This window comes from Rhinopithecus roxellana, chromosome 19, assembly GCF_007565055.1.
Source record: "Rhinopithecus roxellana isolate Shanxi Qingling chromosome 19, ASM756505v1, whole genome shotgun sequence".
NCBI lineage: Eukaryota > Metazoa > Chordata > Mammalia > Primates > Cercopithecidae > Rhinopithecus > Rhinopithecus roxellana.
This window is the reverse complement of record NC_044567.1, coordinates 70,320,967-70,341,329: the sequence shown is the minus strand read 5'-3', so window position 1 is coordinate 70,341,329 and position 20,363 is coordinate 70,320,967. Positions and strand designations below refer to the sequence as shown.

Below are 20,363 nucleotides of genomic sequence, written 5' to 3'. Positions count from 1 at the left end.
CATGAACAACACAAGCTTAGGGTCAGGTGCGGTGGCTCACGCCTGTAATCCCAACACTTTGGGAGGCTGAGACAGGCGAATCGCTGGAGCTCAGGAGTTTGAGACCAGCCCTGGCAATATGGCAAAATCCTCACTCCACCAAAAGATACAAAAAATTAGCCAGGCGGACCACGCCTGTGGTTCCAGCTACTCAGGAGACTGCGGTGGGAGGATCGCTTGAGCCTGAGAGGCGGAGGTTGCAGTGAGCTGAGATTGGGCCACTGCCCTCCAGCCTAGGTGACAGAGTGAGACACCGTCTCAAAACAAACAAACAAACAAAACTACTCTTTTTTTTTTTGAGACGGAGTCTCGCTCTGTCGCCCAGGCTGGAGTGCAGTGGCCGGATCTCAGCTCACTGCAAGCTCCGCCTCCCGGGTTTACGCCATTCTCCTGCCTCAGCCTCCGGAGTAACTGGGACTACAGGTGCCCGCCACCTCGCCCGGCTAGTTTTTTTTTTGTTTTTTTGTTTTTTGTTTTTTTTTTGTATTTTTTAGTAGAGACGGGGTTTCACAGTGTTAGCCAGGATGGTCTCGATCTCCTGACCTCGTGATCTGCCCGTCTCGGCCTCCCAAAGTGCTGGGATTACAGGCTTGAGCCACCACTCTTGAAACGGCTTGGTTGAAACAGCTTGAACAGTGTGGGGGAAGGGTGTTACAAACCCAGGAAGGACAAACGCAAGGGTCCTGAAGGACACATGTTCTGGGTACAGCGAGGAGGCCAGAGTGGCTGGAAAAAGGTGTCGGGCAGGTATGGTCTTGTAGCCATAATAAATCCTTGGATTCGTTTCTGTTTTCTTTCTTCCTCCTCCTCCTCCTCCTCCTCCTCCTCCTCCTCCTCCTCCTCCTCCTCCTCCTCCTCCTCCTCCTCCTCCTCCTCTTCTTCTTCTTCTTCTTCTTCTTCTTCTTCTTCTTCTTCTTCTTTTTTTTTTTGAGACAGAATATCTCTCTGTTGCCCAGGCTGGAGTGCAATGGTGTGATCGTGGCTCACTGCAATCTCCACCTCCCCAGTTCAAGCGATTCTCCTGTCTCAGCCTCCTGAGTAGCTGGGATTACAGGCGCGCACCACAACACCCGGCTAATTTTTGTATTTTTAGTAGAGACGGGATTTTACCATGTTGGTCAGGCTGGTCTCGAACTCCGGATCTCATGATCTGCCTGCTTTGGCCTCCCAGAGTGCTGGGATTACAGGCATGAGCCACCATGCCTGGGCCTTGGATTCATTTCTAAGGACAACATCATTTTAAGCTCTGGTGAACTTTAAGCAGGGGAGTGGCCGGATTTGATTTTTTTTTTTTTTCCCTCTGTGTCTTAGGAGAGTGGGTCCCCAGGAGTTACTTGCTCCTTGCCTTGCAGGACTTGGGGTGGGGTCAGGCATGGGGGATGCCCCAACAGTGAGAACTCAGCTTCCTGTGTGGGTGGCCCCTAGTTAGCAACCCCAGTGAGTACAAATCCTTCCCAGGAACCTCTCCTGCTCGCCGGGTCCCGCCCCTGGTCCAGGAGAACCAGTTCTTCAGCCCAATGAACACCTATCAAGAGTCATGCGTCTACGTTTTGGTCATAGCTGGGGAGTGCCACATCTACATCCTCATGCCTAATCCCGTCCCTGTCCCTGCCCCAGCCACATTCACATCCTCAGCATCCCCGCCTCCATCTCTGTCTCCCTCAGGAGCCTCATTCCCACTCCAGACTGGAGCCCTGAGCAAACCCAGGGCCACCCTGGGATTTGGGTTGGAGGAGACCTCTTGGTAGTGGGCTGTGACTCAGTTTGCCCAGTCCACTGCCCTGCTTCTCACCAAGCCTCAGCAGCCCCCTGGGGACACAGGACAAAGGGGAGAGATTAGAAAACAGGAGGCTGGGAGAATTTGCATGGAATTTGCATCTTAAGATTTGCATCTTCAGGCTCCCAGCATCCTCCAAGAGTCATCAAGGTGGTTGAGGAGGGAGAGCCCAGGAGGGAGATCCAGCTGGACAGCTTCTGTCTGCAGCCCAGGACAGCCAGCCCTGCCACCCAGAGCTGGGCACGACCCTCATCCTCAGCCTTCTCCCCTCTCCTCCCTCCCCACCCAACCCTTTCCCCTCCCCCACACCATAGCTTGCCCCTTCTCTCACCCTAAGCCCAAGTCAACTCTGTTCGGATCTTCACCATAACTCCAAAGCCATCATTGACTCAATCCCCAGTCCTGACCTTGTCCTTGACATTAACCCATTGAACTATGTTTTCAGTGTCTCCCAGGTACCAAGTATGACACCAGGAGATGGGGACAAAACCAAAAAAAAATTATGAACTAATTTATTAGAGAAAACAGACATCAATCAAAGATGTTAGCTATAGTGCTGCGACAGCCATGTATAGTGAAATTTGGCCTTCCTCAATAAAGCAATTATTGAGCTAAGATCAGGAGGAAGAGGAAACGTGACCTCAGTTCTAGAGGTAGAGAGGGAACAGCGTGTGCCAAGGCCCTGGGGTGGCGAGGAGCTGACTTTACTTCCTTCAGGTCTTTACTCAAAAGTCCACTTCCCAAGGAGCCCTTCCTTGGCCATTCTATCTCTAAAATTTGCTCCTCTTTTTTTTTTTTTTTTTTTTAATTTGAGACGGAGTTTCAAATTTATAGCCCAGGCTTGAGTGCAATGGCACAAACTTGGCTCACTGCAACCTCCGCTTCCTGGGTTCAAGTTATTCTCCTGCCTCAGCCTCCAGAGTAGCTGGGATTACAGGCATACACCACCATGCCCAGCTAATTTTGTATTTTTAGTAGAGGTGAAGTTTCTTCATATTGGTCAGCCTGGTCCCGAAATCCTGACCTCAGGTGATCTGCCTGCCTCAGCCTCCCAAAGTGCTGGGATTACAGGCATGAGTCCCTGCGCCTGGCACTCCTCTATCTTTTATACTATCCTTCCCTGTTTTCTTTTTTCTCTTTAGCACTTATCACTATTTAACATACTATTTAATGTATTTGGTTACTAGGTAATATTGTCTGTTTCCCTCACTCAAGGCAAGCTCCATGAGTGCAGGGGTTTGCTTTGATTGCATTGTATTTTCAGGACCTGACACAGTGCTGAACACAGAGTAGGGGCTTGGCCAGTGTCTGCTGATGAATGAATGAAAGGCACGTGGTCCCAGACAGAAAAGAGCAAAGGGGAATGTGAGGGGTGAAGCCAATCAGGCAGGCCACGGGGGCCATGGGAAGGGATGGTGTCACTGTTCCAAATGCAAAGAGGAGCCACTGCCAGGCTTGATCAGGGTTGGGAGGAGGGGGCATAGAGGGTGATGGAACAGATTTGGGTCTGGAAAAGATCATTTCAATCCCCAACTCCAGCCACATCCGTGTCTCTAACCTAAATCTGAATTGCAGTTTCGACCCCATTCCACATCCAATCTGGAACCTACTGGAACTTTCTCTTCATCTCACAATCCCAGCCCCCTCTGACCCTAACCTGGCCTGGACACTGAGTGACCTTCCTTCGATGGCGATGGAAGCGTGCCATCAGGGAGGAAAGCAGGGCTGTGCTTCCTGGTTGACAGGAGCTGCCCCTGGGAGACGACAGGAAAGAGGACAGGTCCAGAAAAACGGGATAGGAAGGTGCTCGCCTCCTCATTCTCCCTGGGTCCCAAATCCTATCTTTGGAGAGTCTGTCTCTGACTCTCTCATCATTGTTCTTCACCTGACTGCTAACACCTTCTCCCTATCCTGTGGCTCTGACTTCTGTGATTCTATCAGAAACTAGTTCCCAATCCCAACCTCCCACCCACGACAGGCTTATTTTCTTCAGAGCACTTAGTATCCAAAATTATAGTGAACAAATTCTTGTTTACTGTTTCTTTCACTTCTTTCCCAGCTATTCGGTAAGCTCCATGTGTGTTTCATTTCTTCTCTGTGTCTGCAGTGCCCGGAACGCTGTGCATCGTGCTCACTACGTATCTGTGGGAAGGAGGGAGGGAGGGATGTCCTGATTCCCGACAAACCCAGTTCCACTGGAGCCCAGCCCTGACTCCAGCCCTCTTCCTAGCTTCATTCTTTTTGGGGAGGGAAGTGAGGGTATGTACTTTATGAAATTAAAGGATAACACATAATGAAATGAATGAAGCACCCTAGAAGCCCCTCAGATCAAGATAAGAACACTTCCAGCAGGCTATATGGCCTCCCTCTGCACAGATACTCACCACTGGGGATTGTCTAAGAATTGCTCAGTTTCACTGGTTCTGGAAGTTCCTATCAATGGAATAACAGAACGTACCCTCTTTAATATCTGGCTCTTTTCTCTCAATATCATCTTTGTGAGACTCATCCGCATTGCAGTTCATTCTTTCTTTTTATTCCTGGGTAGAATTCTATTTTATGATTATACCACAAAATATTGATCATATTAATCCATTATTTAACTTAATTCTTCTTTTTCCTTTTTTTTTTTTTTTTTTTTTTTTTTTTTTTTGGAGATGGAGCCTCACTCTGTTGCCCAGGCTGGAGTGCAATCACACGATCTCAACTCACGGCAACCTCCGCCTCCTGAGTTCAAGTGATTCTCCTGCCTCAGCCTCCCGAGTAGCTGGGACTACAGACACCCGTCACCACGTCTGACTAATTTTTGTATTTTCAGTAGAGACGGGGTTTCGCCGTGTTGGCCAGGCTGGTCTCGAACTCCTGAGCTCAGGCGACCCACCCGTCTTGGCCTTCTAAAGTGCTGGGATTACAGGCGTGAGCCACCACACCCAGCTATTTAACTTAATTCTTATGCCCCAGATTTCGCTCTGTCTTCTAGTTTAGTTTTTTTTTTTTTTTTTTTTTTTTTTTGGTCTTCTGATTTTATATCCAACTCCAATCCCTCCCCAGTGGATCCTGGCCCCGCAGGAAGCAACAGATCCTCTTCTGCTACCCTGATCGTCCCTCCCTGCAGCGTCTTCAGGCCTTTCTGCACCCATGTGGTCCCCGAGCCCTAGCTTCAACACCCCCCACCCTTCCTGTCACAGACTCTGGGCCCTGGGGCAGAAGGACGGGCCAGCTTTCTCACTGCAGCCACTACCTGCCCCATTTCCCAGAGGAATGGTCTGGCGGCCAGCCAGCTGTGCAGTGACTTAGTACCCTCCCCCTCCCCTCCCCCGCCCACCAGGAGCCTCAGAACCAATGCAGGTCACTCACTGCCCATGGCCCTGCTTAGCAGGGGTGCCCGACACTGCAGCCAATGGGGACTGGCAGGAGGAAGGAGCTTATTAGTCTGATAAAGATCTGGCAGCCCCACCCTGTCCCCCCCCAACAACTTCCCTAGGGCCCTGGCTCAGGCTGGACTGGCTCCCCCACCCTGAAGGCGCCTTCATCCAAAGCATCTTCCATCCACCCTTTCAGAGGCAGGCCCAGTGCCCTGCCTGCTCTTCCTCCCTGCCAGCTCCCAGAAGGCTTGGAGCCCAGACACCAGCTCACCTGCCACCAGCTGGGCCCCGCCCGGGCCTGCCCAGCACGCACCCCGGCCGCCAAGGGCAGCAGCTTTTCCAGGATTTGGCCGGCAGGCCCAGTCACCCCACCTCGCCACCTTACCACTCCACCTCGGAGGCCAGCCCTGTCCACTCCACTCTGTGCCTGGCTTCTCTTGCCTGCCTTGGGCCTTCGTGTGGCCCCTCCACGGTGTCTGGGACTGAGTGCCCCTCCTGCCTCCTGAAGAGTAGCCATGGCCACCTACAAAGTCAGGGTGGCCACAGGCACCGACCTCTTGTCGGGAACACTGGACTCCATCTCACTGACCATTGTGGGGACGCAAGGAGAGAGCCATAAGCAGCTGCTGAACCACTTTGGAAGAGACTTTGCAACTGGGGCAGTAAGTGTGTGTGTGTGTGTGTGTGTGTGTGTCTTTGTGGTCCCGGGAGAGGTGAAGGTGCGCAGGGAGAGCCAGGTGAGCTGAGCTTGGCCAGGAGAGGCTGGAGAGCCAAGGCACAGCTCTGAAGACAGTGGGCTCCCCAGGTGGCTCTAGACGCCTTGTCCAGAGCTGGCTTCCAGCCCTCGCCCATGTCCCAGATCTCTGAGCCATCCTTCTCCATCCTACTCCCTCATCTCTAACCCCTTCAGGCATTCCTCATTTCCTTCCCCATCCTTTTCTTCTCTCTCCCTCTTCCTCAGTCCTCTCTCCCTGTCTCTGCCTATCCTGCATCCCCTCTTTTCTCAGTCCTTTCCACCTGCTTTCCTTCCCCTTCGCTCTCCTCCCCTTTCTGTCTTACCCCCTCTCCCGCATCCCTCTGTTTTCCATTCTCACTCACTCTTCCTAATTCAGCTGCCTACTAGCTGTTTCACATTTGATTGGATTCTCTATGACTTACAATGGCATCAGACCAGCCTGTCTAGTGGAAGGCATGCTTTGTGGGCCCTCAGACCTGATTTTGAGTCAGGCCCAGCTACCTGCTGCTATGCGACCTTAATAGGTCACTCTATCTATGTGGCCATTCTGAATATTTGCATCTTCATTGATGAACGGGAGAAAGGGCTGGCTGGACCTCTCCCCACTCAAAAACTGCAGAGTGGTACCCAAGTCCTCAGGGGTCTGAAGGTTCCTGTAACCTCAGGTGCCTGGAGAGGGGAGTGGGAGAAGACAGGAGCTTGGGATGGAGAGAAGGAGGGACTGGAGTCCTAAGCAGCCCTAGGTAGAGGGACTCAGTAGGAGACCCCCAGGTTGGAGGAGTCAGAAGGAAGCTCAATGATCAGGTCAAAATCCTGTCTCTCCATCAGTCCAGGGAGGTGAGCATTGCGCAGCATGAGCAGGGCCTGGGTGAGAGGCCAGAGGGGTGGGCAGCCTGGGAGTCTGGGTGAAGTCCTGCCCACTCAGCCAGCCCTGCATCCTGCCTAGGTGGACCAGTACACCGTGCAGTGCCCGCAGGACCTGGGAGAGCTCCTCATCATCCGCCTGCACAAAGAGCGCTACTCCTTCTTCCCCAAGGACCCTTGGTACTGCAACTACGTGCAGATCTGTGCGCCCAACGGCCATATCTACCACTTCCCCGCCTACCAGTGGATGGATGGCTACGAGACCCTGGCACTCCGGGAGGCCACAGGTGAGCCCTCATCACCCTGCTCCATCCTATGGCTGTGAGGCCTCACGCTCCAGTCTGCTACCCTGGCATGGCACCCAGGCTCCCATCAAGCCAGGAGGGGCCCAGCCCCACCAGGGACTCCTGGACTCTCCTGCCACTGTCACACATTTCCCTCAGTCAGTGCTGCTACTCTGGGCTCAGCTTGGGGCTGCACACCAGAGGAACAGAGGTGTCAGGCCCAGCGGCTCCCCTCAGCATCCCCATCTGGCAGCAGACAGCATTCCCAGAGTGCGCTCCCCACTATGTCTCCAGTCCTCCCTGACTCCTACAAGATGCCCAGCCACTCTAAAAAGACCCTTTGTGATGCTAAGTACAGGCTCAGGACTCTCACAGGAGGCCTATTTATATGCCAATCATATGTGCTCCAAAAAGACTCGCTGTTACTCCAGCAGGATTCTGTTACTGTAACAGGATGCCCCATGATTCCAACCAGCACCTTGCTATCCCATTTAGAAGCCCTTTGAGTTCAACAGGTCTCCATGGTAATGTGGTCTTATAATTATGATCCCCTGGCTTTCTTTTTTTGAGATGGAGTTTCACTCTTGTTGCCCAGGCAGGAGTATAATGGCACGATCTCGGCTCACTGCAGCCTCCACCTCCCGGGTTCAAGCGATTCTCCTGCCTCAGCCTCCTGAGTGGCTGAGACTACAGGCGTGTACCACCACGCCCGACTGATTTTTGCATTTTTAGTAGAGATGGGATTTCACCATGTTGGCCAGGCTGGTCTCGAACTCCTGACCTCAGGTGATCTGCTTGCCTCAGCCTCCCAAAGTGCTGGCATTACAGGCGTGAGCCCTGGTTTTCTAACTGAGCATTTTTTAGACTCATGGGATGTTCTATTGCTCCAAAGGACTCCCTATTTTCCCAATAGGACACCACATTTCTCTAACAGGATGAACTGTTACTCCAAAAGGCTCCCCTTAATCCAGTAAGGATCTATCCAATAGAGGCCCTGTTATTCAGATAGACTGTCAAGGTTTCTCCAAGGTTAGGGCTGGCTAAGGCTGCCCAGTGGTTTTTCCAGTTGCTTGGTTACTCCCATGGGAGAGACACAGGACCTGAGTGGCTGAGCTACTTGCACCCACCCCTGCCAGAGCCCCTTGTGTGGTGGGCTGGGGTCAGGTTCCTAATTTGTGGTGCTGCATGGGAACTAGAGGCCTGTCCTCTGTTATCCCCCAGTTCTACCACCTGAGTGTCTGTTGGCTCCCCTTGAGGCGAGTGGGATGGAAAGGCAAAGCTGAGGACACCCGGGGCCTGAAGCCCTATCCTCCCTGCAGTTGACTACCTCTCTTCCGTTTCTCATTGCCCTGTGCTGGAATCTTCCCCCAGGGGTGGGGAACAGGGCCTGAGTTGGGCAAAGGAGAGGAAAAGAAAGCCTGGGAGATGGTGAGCATGCCAAGGGGAGGGTCTCACTGGGGACACAGAGCATCTTACTGCAGTGACAGGTCTGGGTGACATGGAAGCAAGGGACAGGCAGGGTGATGCTGGTGCCCAGGCAGGAATGGGGTTGGGTGGAGCCGCTGCCACGCAACAGGACAGGGAGACCTGAGTCACCCATAGGGCCCTCAAAGGAGTGAGGCTCCCGCCCTGGGGATGAAAACGAGCTAGGTCTCTGGGTTGCATAACTCCAGGGAGCGCTGTTCATCCAGAATACAACATGAGCTGAGGCAGGTGGAAGAGGGAGAGGGTGGTGAGGTGAGGGCCTTGAGAGGAAATGATGGACTGCAGTGGTAGGCACAGGCCAGTCTGGGGACCACCAGCCAGGGTGCTGGAGAAAGACGGACCTGGACTTGGGTCTCAGTTCTTCCACCGACTAGCTGGACATTTGGCATTTGGGCACATTTCCAAATTCTACTTCTTCTTTTTTTTTTTTGAGACGGAGTCTCACTCTGTCGCCCTGGAGTGCAGTGGCACGATCTTGGCTCACTGCAACCTCCGCCTTCCAGGTTCAAGTGATTCTCCTGCCTCAGCCTCCTGAGTAGCTGAGACTACAGGCATGTGCCACCACACCCAGCTCATTTTTTGTATGTTTAGTAGAGACGGGGTTTCACTGTGTTAGCCAGGATGGTCTCGATCTCTTGACGTTGTGATCCGCCCGCCTCGGCCTCCCAAAGTGCTAGGATTATAGGCGTGAACCACCACACCTTGCCACATTTCCAAATTCTTCTAAACCTTGTAAATTGTAAACCAATTGCAACCTCCGCCTCCTGGGTTCAAGCGATTTTTCTGCCTCAGCCTCCTGAGTAGCTGGGATTACAGGTGTGCGCCACCATGCCCGGCTAATTTTTGTATTTTTAGTAGAGATGGGGTTTCACCATGTTGGTCAGGCTGGTCTTGAACTCCTGACCTCATGATCCATCTGCCTCTGCCTCCCAAAGTGCTGGGATTACAGGCATGAACCACCGCACCTGGCCTGAATAGAGTTTTAAAAGGCTTAACAACTGTTGGTGGTCAGAAGCAGCCTACCACGGTGCAAATCCAGCCTTGTCCCCAGGTAATATGTAATAGCGGCTGTTTCTCTTTGTAAAATGGGCATGGTGATACAGTCCTTTAGCTAAAACTGTTGACTCCAGGGGTGTTTTGAAATTCAGATTTTATTGAGAAGCTACACACACATGTATCTGTACACATGTGTATGTTTATATAAAATATGTATATGTATACATACATATTTTCATCTATAAATCTATATCACACACATACCCCTTATATTATGCGCTATATCTACCACCTCAATCAAATATACTAACACTTCCCAGCAACAACTATGAATAGTTACATCGAATGAGTTAAATAAAGATTGTATATAGCCTCAGGGAGATTCACAGCAGACTTTGTCAACCAATGAATTTGTTGTGGAACAATCAAACAAACAAACTTGATTTCCACAGCTTTCTGTACTTTGGGGTTGTAGAGAAGGGGTCAGGAGCCTATAGTAATAGTCACCTGTCTCATAGGGTACTTCTTAGGCTTAGATTAATAAAAGTAAAGTGTCTACAAAGTGCCTGGTGTTGGGGACCAGCTTCGACACCACCAAACACCAGCTTCGACATTGCCACCAAAGTCCGGTGGCAATGAAGGAATGAGAAGAGACAGTTTAAGAGTGCATAAAGAGTGGGGGCCAGGGGGCCAGTTGCAAAATGGAAGCTGCAAAAGGCCCAGAGTTCTGGTCTCCACACTATTTATTGAGTACAATCACTCAGACCTAAGAAGCAGATGTTCAGGGAGAAACAGTGAAAGGGAGGCAGTACGTCATAGGCGTAATCTATAGCAATAGTGGTTTAAATGAATCTCCTTTGTGCTCAAACAGTGTATCTTTAACTTATTGGACAGCAGCTAGTGGGAGTGGGCTTAACTAGGAGCCTGCACGTCTGTCCACATTCCAGTGCTTCAAAGGAGTGTCTTTCTCCTTCAACACAGTGTTTACAGATAAGAGAGGTTATAGATAAGTTGTGCTCAGAGCATGGGAACATAATGGCAATAACGCTTCCCTCCTTAGAGGCTTTTTGTGACTTTCCACAACTTAGTGTCCCATTTTTTTTTTTTTCCCGAGATGGAGTCTCGCTGTGTCGTCCAGGCTGGAGTACAGTGGCGCGATCTCAGCTCACCGCAAGCTCCACCTCCCGGGTTCACGCCATTCTCCTGCCTCAGCCTCCTGAGTAGCTGGGACTACAGGCGCCCGCCACCATGCCCGGCTAATTTTTTTTGTATTTTTAGTAGAGAAGGGGTTTCACCATGTTAGCCAGGATGGTCTCGATCTCCTGACCTCGTGATCCGCCCACCTCAGCCTCCCAGAGTGCTGGGATTACAGGCATGAGCCACCGCGCCAGGCCGTGTCCAATATTTTTATGGCCAGTTTATACGGGAACCCCAGAAGCACTTTTCCCAACACCTAGGACCTAGTAAATGCTAAACAACTGTTAGTTCTTAATATTTCAGTGTTATCTACTCAAAGGAAAAGAAATCAACATATCAAAAAGATGCCTTATTTATTGTGGCACTATTCACACTAGCAAAGATATGGAATTACCCTAAGTGCCCTAATGGATGACTGGATAAAGAAAATGTGGTATATATACACAGTGGAATACTATTCAGTCAGGAAAAAAAAAATGAAATCATGTCATTTGCGGCAACATGGATGGAACCGGAAGTCATTATCTTAAGTGAAACAAGCCAGACCAGAAAGTCAAATACCAAATGTTCTCACCCATAAAAGGGTGTTAAAAAATGTGTACACATGGGCCAGGCGCAGTGGTTCACGCCTATAATCCCAGCACTCTGGGAGGCAGAGGCGGGCAGATGACCTGAGGTCAGGAGTTCGAGACCAGCCTGGACAACATGGCGAAACTGCGTCTCTACTAAAAATATAAAAAGTAGCTGCGTGTAATCCCAGCTACTCGGGACACTGAGGCAGCAGAATCACTTGAACCCAGGAGGCAGAGGTTGCAGTGAGCTGAGATCGTGCCATTGCATTCCAGGCTGGGCGACAAGAATGAGACCCCATCTCAAAAAAAAAAAAAAAATGTGTACACATGGACATAGCAAAATAATAGACAATGGAGACTCTTAAGGGTGAGAGGATGGGAGGGGGTGGATGATGAGAAATTACTTAACGGGTACAATATACATTATTTGGCTGATGGGTATCCTAAAGCCCTAACTTGGCCGCTGTGAAATCTATGCATGTAACAAAATTGCTCTTGTGCTCCATGAATTTATAGAAATAAAAAAATTTCAGTGGGTGTAGAGGAGGGACTTTTTGCAGCAGCAGAGCTCAACTTGAGGGTAGAGCAAGAGGAGAGTGTGGGTCCATGATCCTTTTATCTGAGATTTTGCGCCGGGACGCTCCTTCATTCTCCCAAGGTGAGCCTTCCCACTCCTTGGTCATGGGCAACCCCCAGAGCCGACCTGGGGCACAGAAGCTGAACTCCTGCTTCCGGAAGTAGGCAGGAGTGGGCAGGGGTAAGGGTCAGCCCTTGAGTCCCCTCCTTGGTCCCCCTACAGGAAAGACAACAGCAGACGACTCGCTCCCTGTCCTCCTGGAGCACAGAAGAGAGGAGATCAGAGCCAAGCAGGACTTCTACCAGTGAGGGGGGGGGTGGCAGAGTCTGGGCGCCCGGCAGGGGTCCAGGGAGGTGGGGGTCAGTGATGGCTCTGGCCCTTTGCCCTGGGGTGGTGTACAGGCATGAGGGTCACATCTCGGTTTCCCTTGCAGCTGGCGAGTCTTTCTTCCTGGCTTACCCAACTATGTGCACATTCCCAGTTACCGCCCTCCGGTCCGGAGGCATCGCAACCCCAACCGGCCTGAGTAAGGACCCGAAGCTGCGCTGGGCCCCTCCCATGGTTTTCCCCTGGACGCCTGCCTCCTCCCCGCCCCCTGGATCCCAGCTGCCCTGCGCTTCTCCCCACAGGTGGAATGGCTATATTCCGGGATTCCCAATTCTCATCAACTTTAAGGCCACCAAGTTCCTGAACTTAAATCTCCGCTACTCCTTCCTCAAGACAGCCTCCTTCTTCGTCCGCCTGGGGCCCATGTGAGTGTGTGTGAGTGACGGGAGAACAGGGCTCCTGCAAGGACTATTCCTCTCCCCCCACCTTGGCGGCCTCCAAGACAACCCCAGAGGTTGGAATGGCCAGGAAGGCAGAGGGAGCTGAAACGCAAACCCAGAAAAATCCGAGAGATGATCCCAGAGACCTAGAAATGCAAAGATCTTGAGACATGGGACCCAGAGACTTTGCGACGCACAGACCCTGAGACCCAGAGACCTAAGTGGGTGGGGCTGCTCCGCCACCCGCCCCAGCCAGCGCTTGGCAGACTCTCTGACCGCCTCTCCCTGGAATCCCATCTCCTAGGGCACTGGCTTTCAAAGTCCGCGGCCTGTTGGACTGCAAACATTCGTGGAAGAGGCTGAAGGACATTAGGAAAATTTTCCCTGGCAAGAAATCTGTCGTCTCCGGTATGGAATGGGGCGTCCGGATCCAGCAGAGGGAGTCAGGTGGTCTCCGGCTTGCTAGGCAGGACCCCCACGTGGGGGCAGTGGGACCAGAGAGGCAGCGAGGCGAGCGCGCGCCCTCTGGCGGCTTCTTGGAAAACGTCGCCCCGGGCTCCTCCCGCCGCTCAGCGCGAGGCTGGGGGCTTAGTTTTCCTCCCCGAGTCCTCTAGGTGCCCATGGTCTTCTTCTGTCCCATGCCTCTCCGTCCCCGTGGGGGGCCGGGCCTCCTTGTGACGCCCTCGCGCCGTCCTCGCAGAGTACGTGGCCGAGCACTGGGCAGAGGACACCTTCTTTGGGTACCAGTACCTCAACGGCGTCAACCCCGGCCTGATTCGCCGCTGCACGCGGATCCCAGACAAGTTCCCCGTCACAGACGACATGGTGGCTCCGTTCCTGGGCGAGGGAACGTGCTTGCAAGCGGAGCTGGAGGTGAGGCCCGCTCCGGCGGAGACCCCGGCCCCCTTTCTGGCCTCCCTCGCGGGCATCCCCCCCCTCCCCACCTGCGGCGCCCGCGCCAGTCCCAGCCCCGCCCGCACCCCGCGTCCCTGTCCCCGTCCCACCCCTGCCCCTGGTCGCCAGCGCCTTCTGCACCTGCGGCTCGGGTCACGGGCGCCCCGTATGGGCGCCTACTTGCCACCCATCGCGGCTCCCCTCCAGAAGGGGAACATTTACCTAGCCGACTACCGCATCATGGAGGGCATCCCCACCGTCGAGCTCAGCGGCCGGATGCAGCACCACTGCGCCCCACTCTGCCTGCTGCACTTCGGACCGGAGGGCAAGATGATGCCCATCGCCATCCAGGTGCCTAGGCTGTAGGCGGCGCTGCCGCTGAGCCTCTGTGTGCGCGAATGTTCCTCCGAGTGCGCGCGCGCTTATGCGAGCGTGTGGTCCTGTGTGTAGTCAGCCGTCTCTTGGTATCCTTGAGAGAGTGGTTTCAGGACCTCCCCCGGATGCCAAAATCTGCAGGTGCTCAAGTTTCTTATATAAAATGTCCCAGTATTTACATATAACTTACACACATCTTCTTGTGTGCTGGGATCACAGGTGTGAGCCACCGCGTCCGGCCCGGGCGTATTTTCTAATTCATACAAAAGCCCGGTAGGGCCTAGGAGCAGCTCAGGTTTGTATGCCCCAATAGGCTTAGGTGGAGATGCATCTTGCAAGGCGCAAGGACCGCCTCGGCAGTTCCCTGCCTCTCACCTTCTTGCTGTCTTGGTCCCCTTAGGTACAGAAGTACGAGGTGCGCTGCTCAGTGGAGCTGGGTGAGCTCTTGCTGCTGCGTGTACACAAGGAGCGCTACGCTTTCTTCCATGTTGCACTCCTGGGCTAAAGAGATTCTCCCGCCTCAGCCTCCCAAAGTGCTGGGATTACAGGTGTGAGCCACCTCGCCCGGCCATCTTGTGTATTTTAAATCCCATCTAGGCTGGGCGTGGTGGCTCACGCCTGTAATCCCAGCACTTTGGGAGACCGAGGTGGGCAGATTACCTGAGGTCAGGAATTCAAGACCAGCCTGGCCAACACGGGGAAGGCCCATCTTTACTAAAACTACAAAAATTAGCTGGGCATGGTGGGGAGGCACCTGTAATATTCGGGAGGCTGAGGCAGGAGAATCTCTTGAACCTAGGAGGTGAAGGTTGCAGTGAGTGGAGATTGTGCCAGTGTACTCCAACCTGGGTGACAGAGCAAGACTCTGTCTCAAAAAAATAAAATAAAATAAATCCTTTCTGGATTACTTATAGTACTCAATACAATACAATGTAAATGCTATGTAGATAGTTGTTATACGGTATTGTTCAGGGAATGACAAGGAAAAAAGTCTGTACACATTCACTAGACACACTTTTTTCCCCAGAATATTTTCCATAGGTTGTTGGTGGAATCCACCGCTGTGGAACCCATGGATAGAGGGCTGGCTGTACTTGTATGCCCCATGTGTGTGCGTCTGTGAGTGTGTGCATGTATATGTGTCTGTGCAGTGTGCTTGTCTCTTTGACTTCATCCATCCATCCACCTGGAAAACCAATCCCTGAAGCGGGTCAGGTCCCTACTGGAAATACTGAGATAATTAGACTTAGCCTCTGCCTTGGGAATCTGGTCTGGCAGAGGAAGCAACTAGGTGTTTCCCAGGGTCATGCGCAAGTTAGAAAGAGGCTCCCTCTGGGTGAATGGGCCAGAGCCCCAGAGCCTGATGCTGCTGGTTCCTTAATGGAAAAATGTAGGCTGGTTTCAGTGATCTGCCTGCCCCCTGAGGGGCTAGGAATCCTTGTGCAGTGCACAACCTGCACACCTGAATGTGGTGGAGGTGTAGTTGAAGTAAGGAAGTCTTGCCAGAGGATGCAGCTTGTGAGATGGTTCCTGAAGAGTAAGTGGGAGCTACCAGGTAGAGACAGGGACAAGAGGAAGATACTGCAGTCGAGCAGAGGGAATGGCAAGATCAAATGTGGGGAGGGAGAAAAGGCCCAGGGGTGCTCAGGGGACCAGTGGGACCAGAGTTTCGGAGTGTTTTCACCTTCTCAGACTCCCTTCTGTCTCCTTCCTGCAGTGGGCCCTTTATGTGTGTGGGTCTCTGCCCTCACCTAATCCTTTCTCTTTCATCACCCCTAGCTCAGCCAGACCCCCGGGCCGGATTGCCCCATCTTCCTGCCCAGTGATTCTGAGTGGGACTGGCTGCTAGCCAAGACGTGGGTGCGCTATGCGGAGTTCTACAGCCACGAGGCCATCTCCCACCTGCTGGAGACTCACCTTATTGCTGAGGCCTTCTGCCTGGCCTTGCTGAGGAACCTGCCCATGTGCCACCCCCTCTACAAGGTATAGGCTTGGGGGAAGGGGCCTGTCCCAGGCACCATGGCCCTCACCTGGCCTCGGAAAGCCCCCAGGCCCACTGTGCAGTCAAAGAGACGCCAGTCAGCCTGGGGGGGTATCTGGGGACCACAAGAGAGGGCTTGGCATGGGGACTTCCCAGAGTAAGTGGATCTGATATTGCAGAAGTGGGAAGCTGAGCTCCTTTGGGGGCCGCTTCAGCCCTTTCTCTTCATCCTCCTTGCTCTTCCCACAGCTCCTCATCCCCCACACCCGATACACCGTCCAGATCAACAGCATCGGCCGGGCCGTTCTTCTCAACGAGGGGGGGCTCTCCGCCAAGGTAAGACTTCCCGCCCCCAATCCCAACGAGACATTTGCTTTCCTCTGGCCTTTGCAGTTAGACGAAGAGCAGGACTTCCCACTTGCCTTTGGGTCATCTTGATGGGCCATGAAAGGAGGGAACTGGATGAAGTGGGTTCTCCTCTCGAGAAAGGAGCAGAGGCAGGGCTGGTGTGCTGGCCTGGAGCAGGAGAGTTCCCGGACGTGGGGTGGGCTGGGTCGGGGGTTACAGGGGCACTTACTGGGATCCTAGAGGACCTGAGGGGGGTGCCAGGGATGCCCATCCAGCTCCAGGATCTGCCTCCTCCCTCACAGGGCATGTCCCTGGGCGTGGAGGGCTTTGCTGAGGTGATGGTACGGGCTCTGTCGGAGCTCACCTATGACAGCCTCTACCTCCCCAATGACTTTGTGGAGCGTGGGGTCCAGGACTTGCCTGGATATTATTACCGCGATGACAGCTTGGCGGTGTGGAATGCACTGGAGAGGTGAGCTCGGGACAGCAGTGGGTGGCTCTCAGGGTGGATGCCTTGGGATGTTGGAGAGGGTGTGGGGAGCTTCTAGAGACCTGAGTGTGGGTCTCGTGCCATCCAGGGGCTTGGCCTTAGGGAAGGGGCCTGGGGTCTGTGTGTCCATCACACCTACACCCTCAGTCCTGCAGGCCCCTTCCTTGCTTGGCTCCCCAGCCCACCTCTGCTGGCCAGACCCCTTCTGGGATCTGAGCTGCCTGTAGGCCTTGCCCATCCCTTACAAGGGAGTGCTCTGGGTGTGTGCTGGCCTTGCCAAGCCATCCTCTCCACTTCTACCCCACAGGACTTGCCCTCCCACAGGCCTGGGGCAGCTCTGGGGCCAACAGAGGTCAGGGCATCCTGGGGGAGGTGGGAGAAGCCTGGCTGAGGAGTGGGAGGGGAGGAGGATCCAAACTGAGGCCCTGTCCCCTGGTCAGGTACGTGACGGAGATCATCACCTATTATTATCCAAGTGACGCAGCCGTGGAGGGTGACCCAGAATTGCAGTCCTGGGTGCAGGAGATATTTAAAGAGTGTCTCCTAGGGCGGGAGAGCTCAGGTATGGGCCTGGACACCTGGGCAATCAGGGGGAGCTGGGGCTGAGGGGCAGCCCCCAGGCAGGTCTGCTAGGGCCCTCCTGGGCTGGATCAGAACATGTTTTACTGTGGACTGAAGGAGACCAAATTGCTGCCTTAGGATTCTGACAGGCTCTTCTCCGGCCCCTGGAGTGGTGGCATCTCAGAGAGGCTGGGGAAGAAAGCATGGCTGGCAATGGGTCCCTGTCTGAGATTAGGGGCTGTGGGTCATCTCTGCAGAGACCTGGAGGGATCCCAGCCACACCCCAGAAACAAATCTTTGTGGACTGTGAAATGGGGGTATGAGCTCCAACAGGAAAGGGCAGGAGGCCAGGGAGCTGGCAGGAGGGAGCTGGCAGCTCCAGGAGAGCAGTGAAAGTGTCCTGAGGTCTCGCCACCTGGGTAGACATTCAACAAATATCCAGTGAGCACCCACAATGCAATACTGTGCTGATTATTGAGGAGGGAAAAGGGAAAAAGGCAGGTGGTGAGGGTGCCTGCCTTCAAGGAGTTCATAGTCTGGGGTGGCAGGTATTTCCCTAAAGAAAGTTGTGGGGAAGCCCAGGGAAGGCGCCTAACCCACCTTGGGAAGGGGTAGTGGAGAGAAGATAGGGTGGGAGCAGCAGGCTAAGATCTAGCTGAAATCTAACTTCTTGGCTAACATCTAGCTAAGATCTGCAGGATGGAGAGGTCAGCCTCAAGATGACGGAGGATGGGGATGGAGAGTTCCACATGGGAGCAGCATGTGGAAAGTTGAGAAAGCCAGAGGGAGCATAGGGAGTTCCAGGAGCTGCTTACTGCAATCACGTTCTCTGCAACTAGAGCTTAGGGTGGGACGTGGGGAGGTTCCCAATGGGCTAAGGCTGAGGCTGTGGGCAGTGGCCAGGCTGCACAGCCTAGTTAAGGGCCAGTGGGGAGCCATCGAGGGTTTTGCAAGATTAGACTTGTATGCTAGAGTATCAGGCTGCTCTGGCAGTCAGGAGACAGTTAGGGAAGCTGCCATGGTGTCCAGGAGGGAAGACTGGGGACCTGACTAGGGTGAGGGCTATGGGGACACCACAGAGAATTTCAGAGCTGGAAATGACAGGACTGGGTGATGGTTTGGGTTTGGAGGGAGGGGCCGAGGGCGACTCCACGTTTCAGGCTTTTGCAGCTGGATAAATGATGTGTGTTGTCCCTTGAGCTGGGGGCTAAAAAGAGGAGCGGTTAGGGAGGAAGATGATGAGTCTGGTTTGAATATGTGGGACTTTTGGAACCTGAGATCACTATGGCAGCCAGGACACATGGGACAACATGAAAGAGAAGCCAGCAGCTTGGTAGGGAAGAGGTGTGGGACTGAGAAATCCATCTGGAGTGGGCACAGAGTCTGGAAGGAGGTGATGGGAGGGAGTGGAGGGCGGGGGCTGGGTTGATTCGGGGCAGGACTCTTCCGAAGGAACGAAGGAACCCAGGAAAGCCTCCTGCCTCTCCCAACATCCCCAGGCCTGGGACCAGAGAGGCACCCCCAGGGAAACTGAAAGAGAGATCTGAGGGTCACAGGTTAGGCAGGGGCCAGGAGCAGCCCTGGAGGACTTCTGGCCAGGGCCTGCAGCTCTCTATCCCTAATTTTATGATCTGGATTAGGGGAGATGGGGTTCCTGCCACAGGAGGGTCACACAGTCAGGATGAGGGTACGGATGCGGCAGCTTGAAGCTTCTGCAAAACGGGGAGAGCGGGACATGGTGGCGCCCTCTGCCGGGCAGCCAGTGCCAGGGCAGGACTGACGCCGCCTGGGCTTCTCCCCCGCCGCTCAGGTTTCCCCAGGTGCTTGCGAACCGTGCCTGAGCTGATCCGATATGTCACCATAGTAATCTTCACCTGCTCTGCCAAGCACGCTGCTGTCAACACAGGCCAGGTACCAGTGCTCTCAATAGCCCAGGCCCAGCCCCAGGCCCAGACCTCCCAAATTTAGTCCGTGCCCCAACCTCAAACCCAGCCTCAGCCATAATCCCTGGTCCAGCCTCAACTTGTCTCAGCCCAAGTTCCAGCTTCAACTCCAGTCCCAACGGAAACCAAGCCTCAGCCCCAACTCTCAGCCCCAGCCCCAGTCTAACCAACCCAGCGCAGCCTCAGCGCCAAGGGCGGGGAGTCCAAGGCAGCGACTGGAGGGCAGATGGTCAGGGCATGGCAGAAGGAACTTTCCACAGTACTCTTCTTCCCGGGGTACTCTTTCACCCAGACCCGCACCTCTACCCCACTTCCAGATGGAGTTCACCGCCTGGATGCCCAACTTCCCAGCGTCCATGAGGAATCCACCGATTCAGGCTAAGGGGCTGACCACTCTGGAGACCTTCATGGACACGTTGCCGGATGTGAAGACCACGTGCATCACGCTGCTGGTGCTCTGGACCCTCAGCCGTGAGCCTGACGACAGGGTGCGAGACGGGATGGGGGACTCTGAGCACAGGGAGGGGGCCAGGAGCTGGGGGGGGGGGGGAAGGATAACTGGAGGCGTCGAGGGGGGAACAGGGAGTGAGAGACCACTGAAGCCAAAGGGTGGAGGAGCCAGGGCCACCGGCAGGAGGAGGGGGTGCTGGCCGGCCCTGGTTCCAGCTGTCCAGCTCTCTGCCCGCAGCGGCCCCTGGGACACTTCCCGGACATTCACTTCGTGGAGGAGGCCCCGCGGAGGAGCATAGAGGCGTTCCGCCAGCGCCTGAACCAGATCTCACACGACATCCGCCAGCGCAACAAGTGCCTCCCCATCCCCTACTACTACCTGGACCCGGCGCTGATTGAGAACAGCATTTCTATTTAGGAGCGCCCTTCCCCTCTCTCCTCTCCCCATCCTGTGCCCTCCTATTTTCAAAAAACAAAACACAAAAACCTCAAAAACCAAAAACCAACCAACCAAAAAACCTTCCTTTCCCTGGGTCTGGCTGTGAGTGCGCGCGGCAAGTTACTCCGGCGCTGGCGGCAGGCCTGGCGCCGCGGGCTACGGGTGCAGGCTGTGCGCGCAGCGCGCTCTCACCGCGATTCCGTTCTCTAGGTAGGAGTAGGGC

General features: G+C 54.1%; 1 protein-coding gene and 1 long non-coding RNA gene across 4 annotated transcripts in view; one reads left to right on the top strand and one right to left on the bottom strand.

Moving 5' to 3' along the window:
* Positions 1–337: 337 nt before the first annotated feature.
* LOC104661679 overlaps positions 338–20,363 on the bottom strand; it is a 35,957-nt gene continuing 15,931 nt past the window's right edge. Inside the window, exons 2-3 of the long non-coding RNA XR_747880.2 lie at positions 9,306–9,520; positions 338–401 (exon numbers count right to left, since the gene is read on the bottom strand). This is a non-coding gene — a long non-coding RNA (uncharacterized LOC104661679). The remainder of the gene's footprint in view (positions 402–9,305; positions 9,521–20,363) is intronic.
* Positions 5,423–20,229, top strand: ALOX12B (arachidonate 12-lipoxygenase, 12R type). 3 transcript variants are annotated; one of them, XM_030922501.1, is made up of 15 exons: positions 5,423–5,843; positions 6,864–7,068; positions 12,115–12,196; positions 12,326–12,418; positions 12,522–12,644; positions 12,964–13,067; positions 13,360–13,532; positions 13,761–13,904; positions 15,708–15,911; positions 16,159–16,245; positions 16,560–16,729; positions 17,188–17,309; positions 19,119–19,219; positions 19,569–19,739; positions 19,940–20,229. In XM_030922501.1, exons 1-15 carry the CDS (start codon positions 5,697–5,699, stop codon positions 20,117–20,119), a joined length of 2,106 nt encoding a protein of 701 aa, XP_030778361.1. In that variant the 5' UTR covers positions 5,423–5,696; the 3' UTR covers positions 20,120–20,229. The 3 variants fall into 3 exon arrangements, 2 of the variants coding, with proteins under 2 accessions (XP_030778361.1, XP_030778360.1); XM_030922500.1 differs by having other exon boundaries at positions 5,485–5,843; positions 13,360–13,904; XR_004054847.1 differs by lacking the exons at positions 17,188–17,309; positions 19,940–20,229 and having other exon boundaries at positions 5,485–5,843; positions 13,360–13,904; positions 19,569–19,700.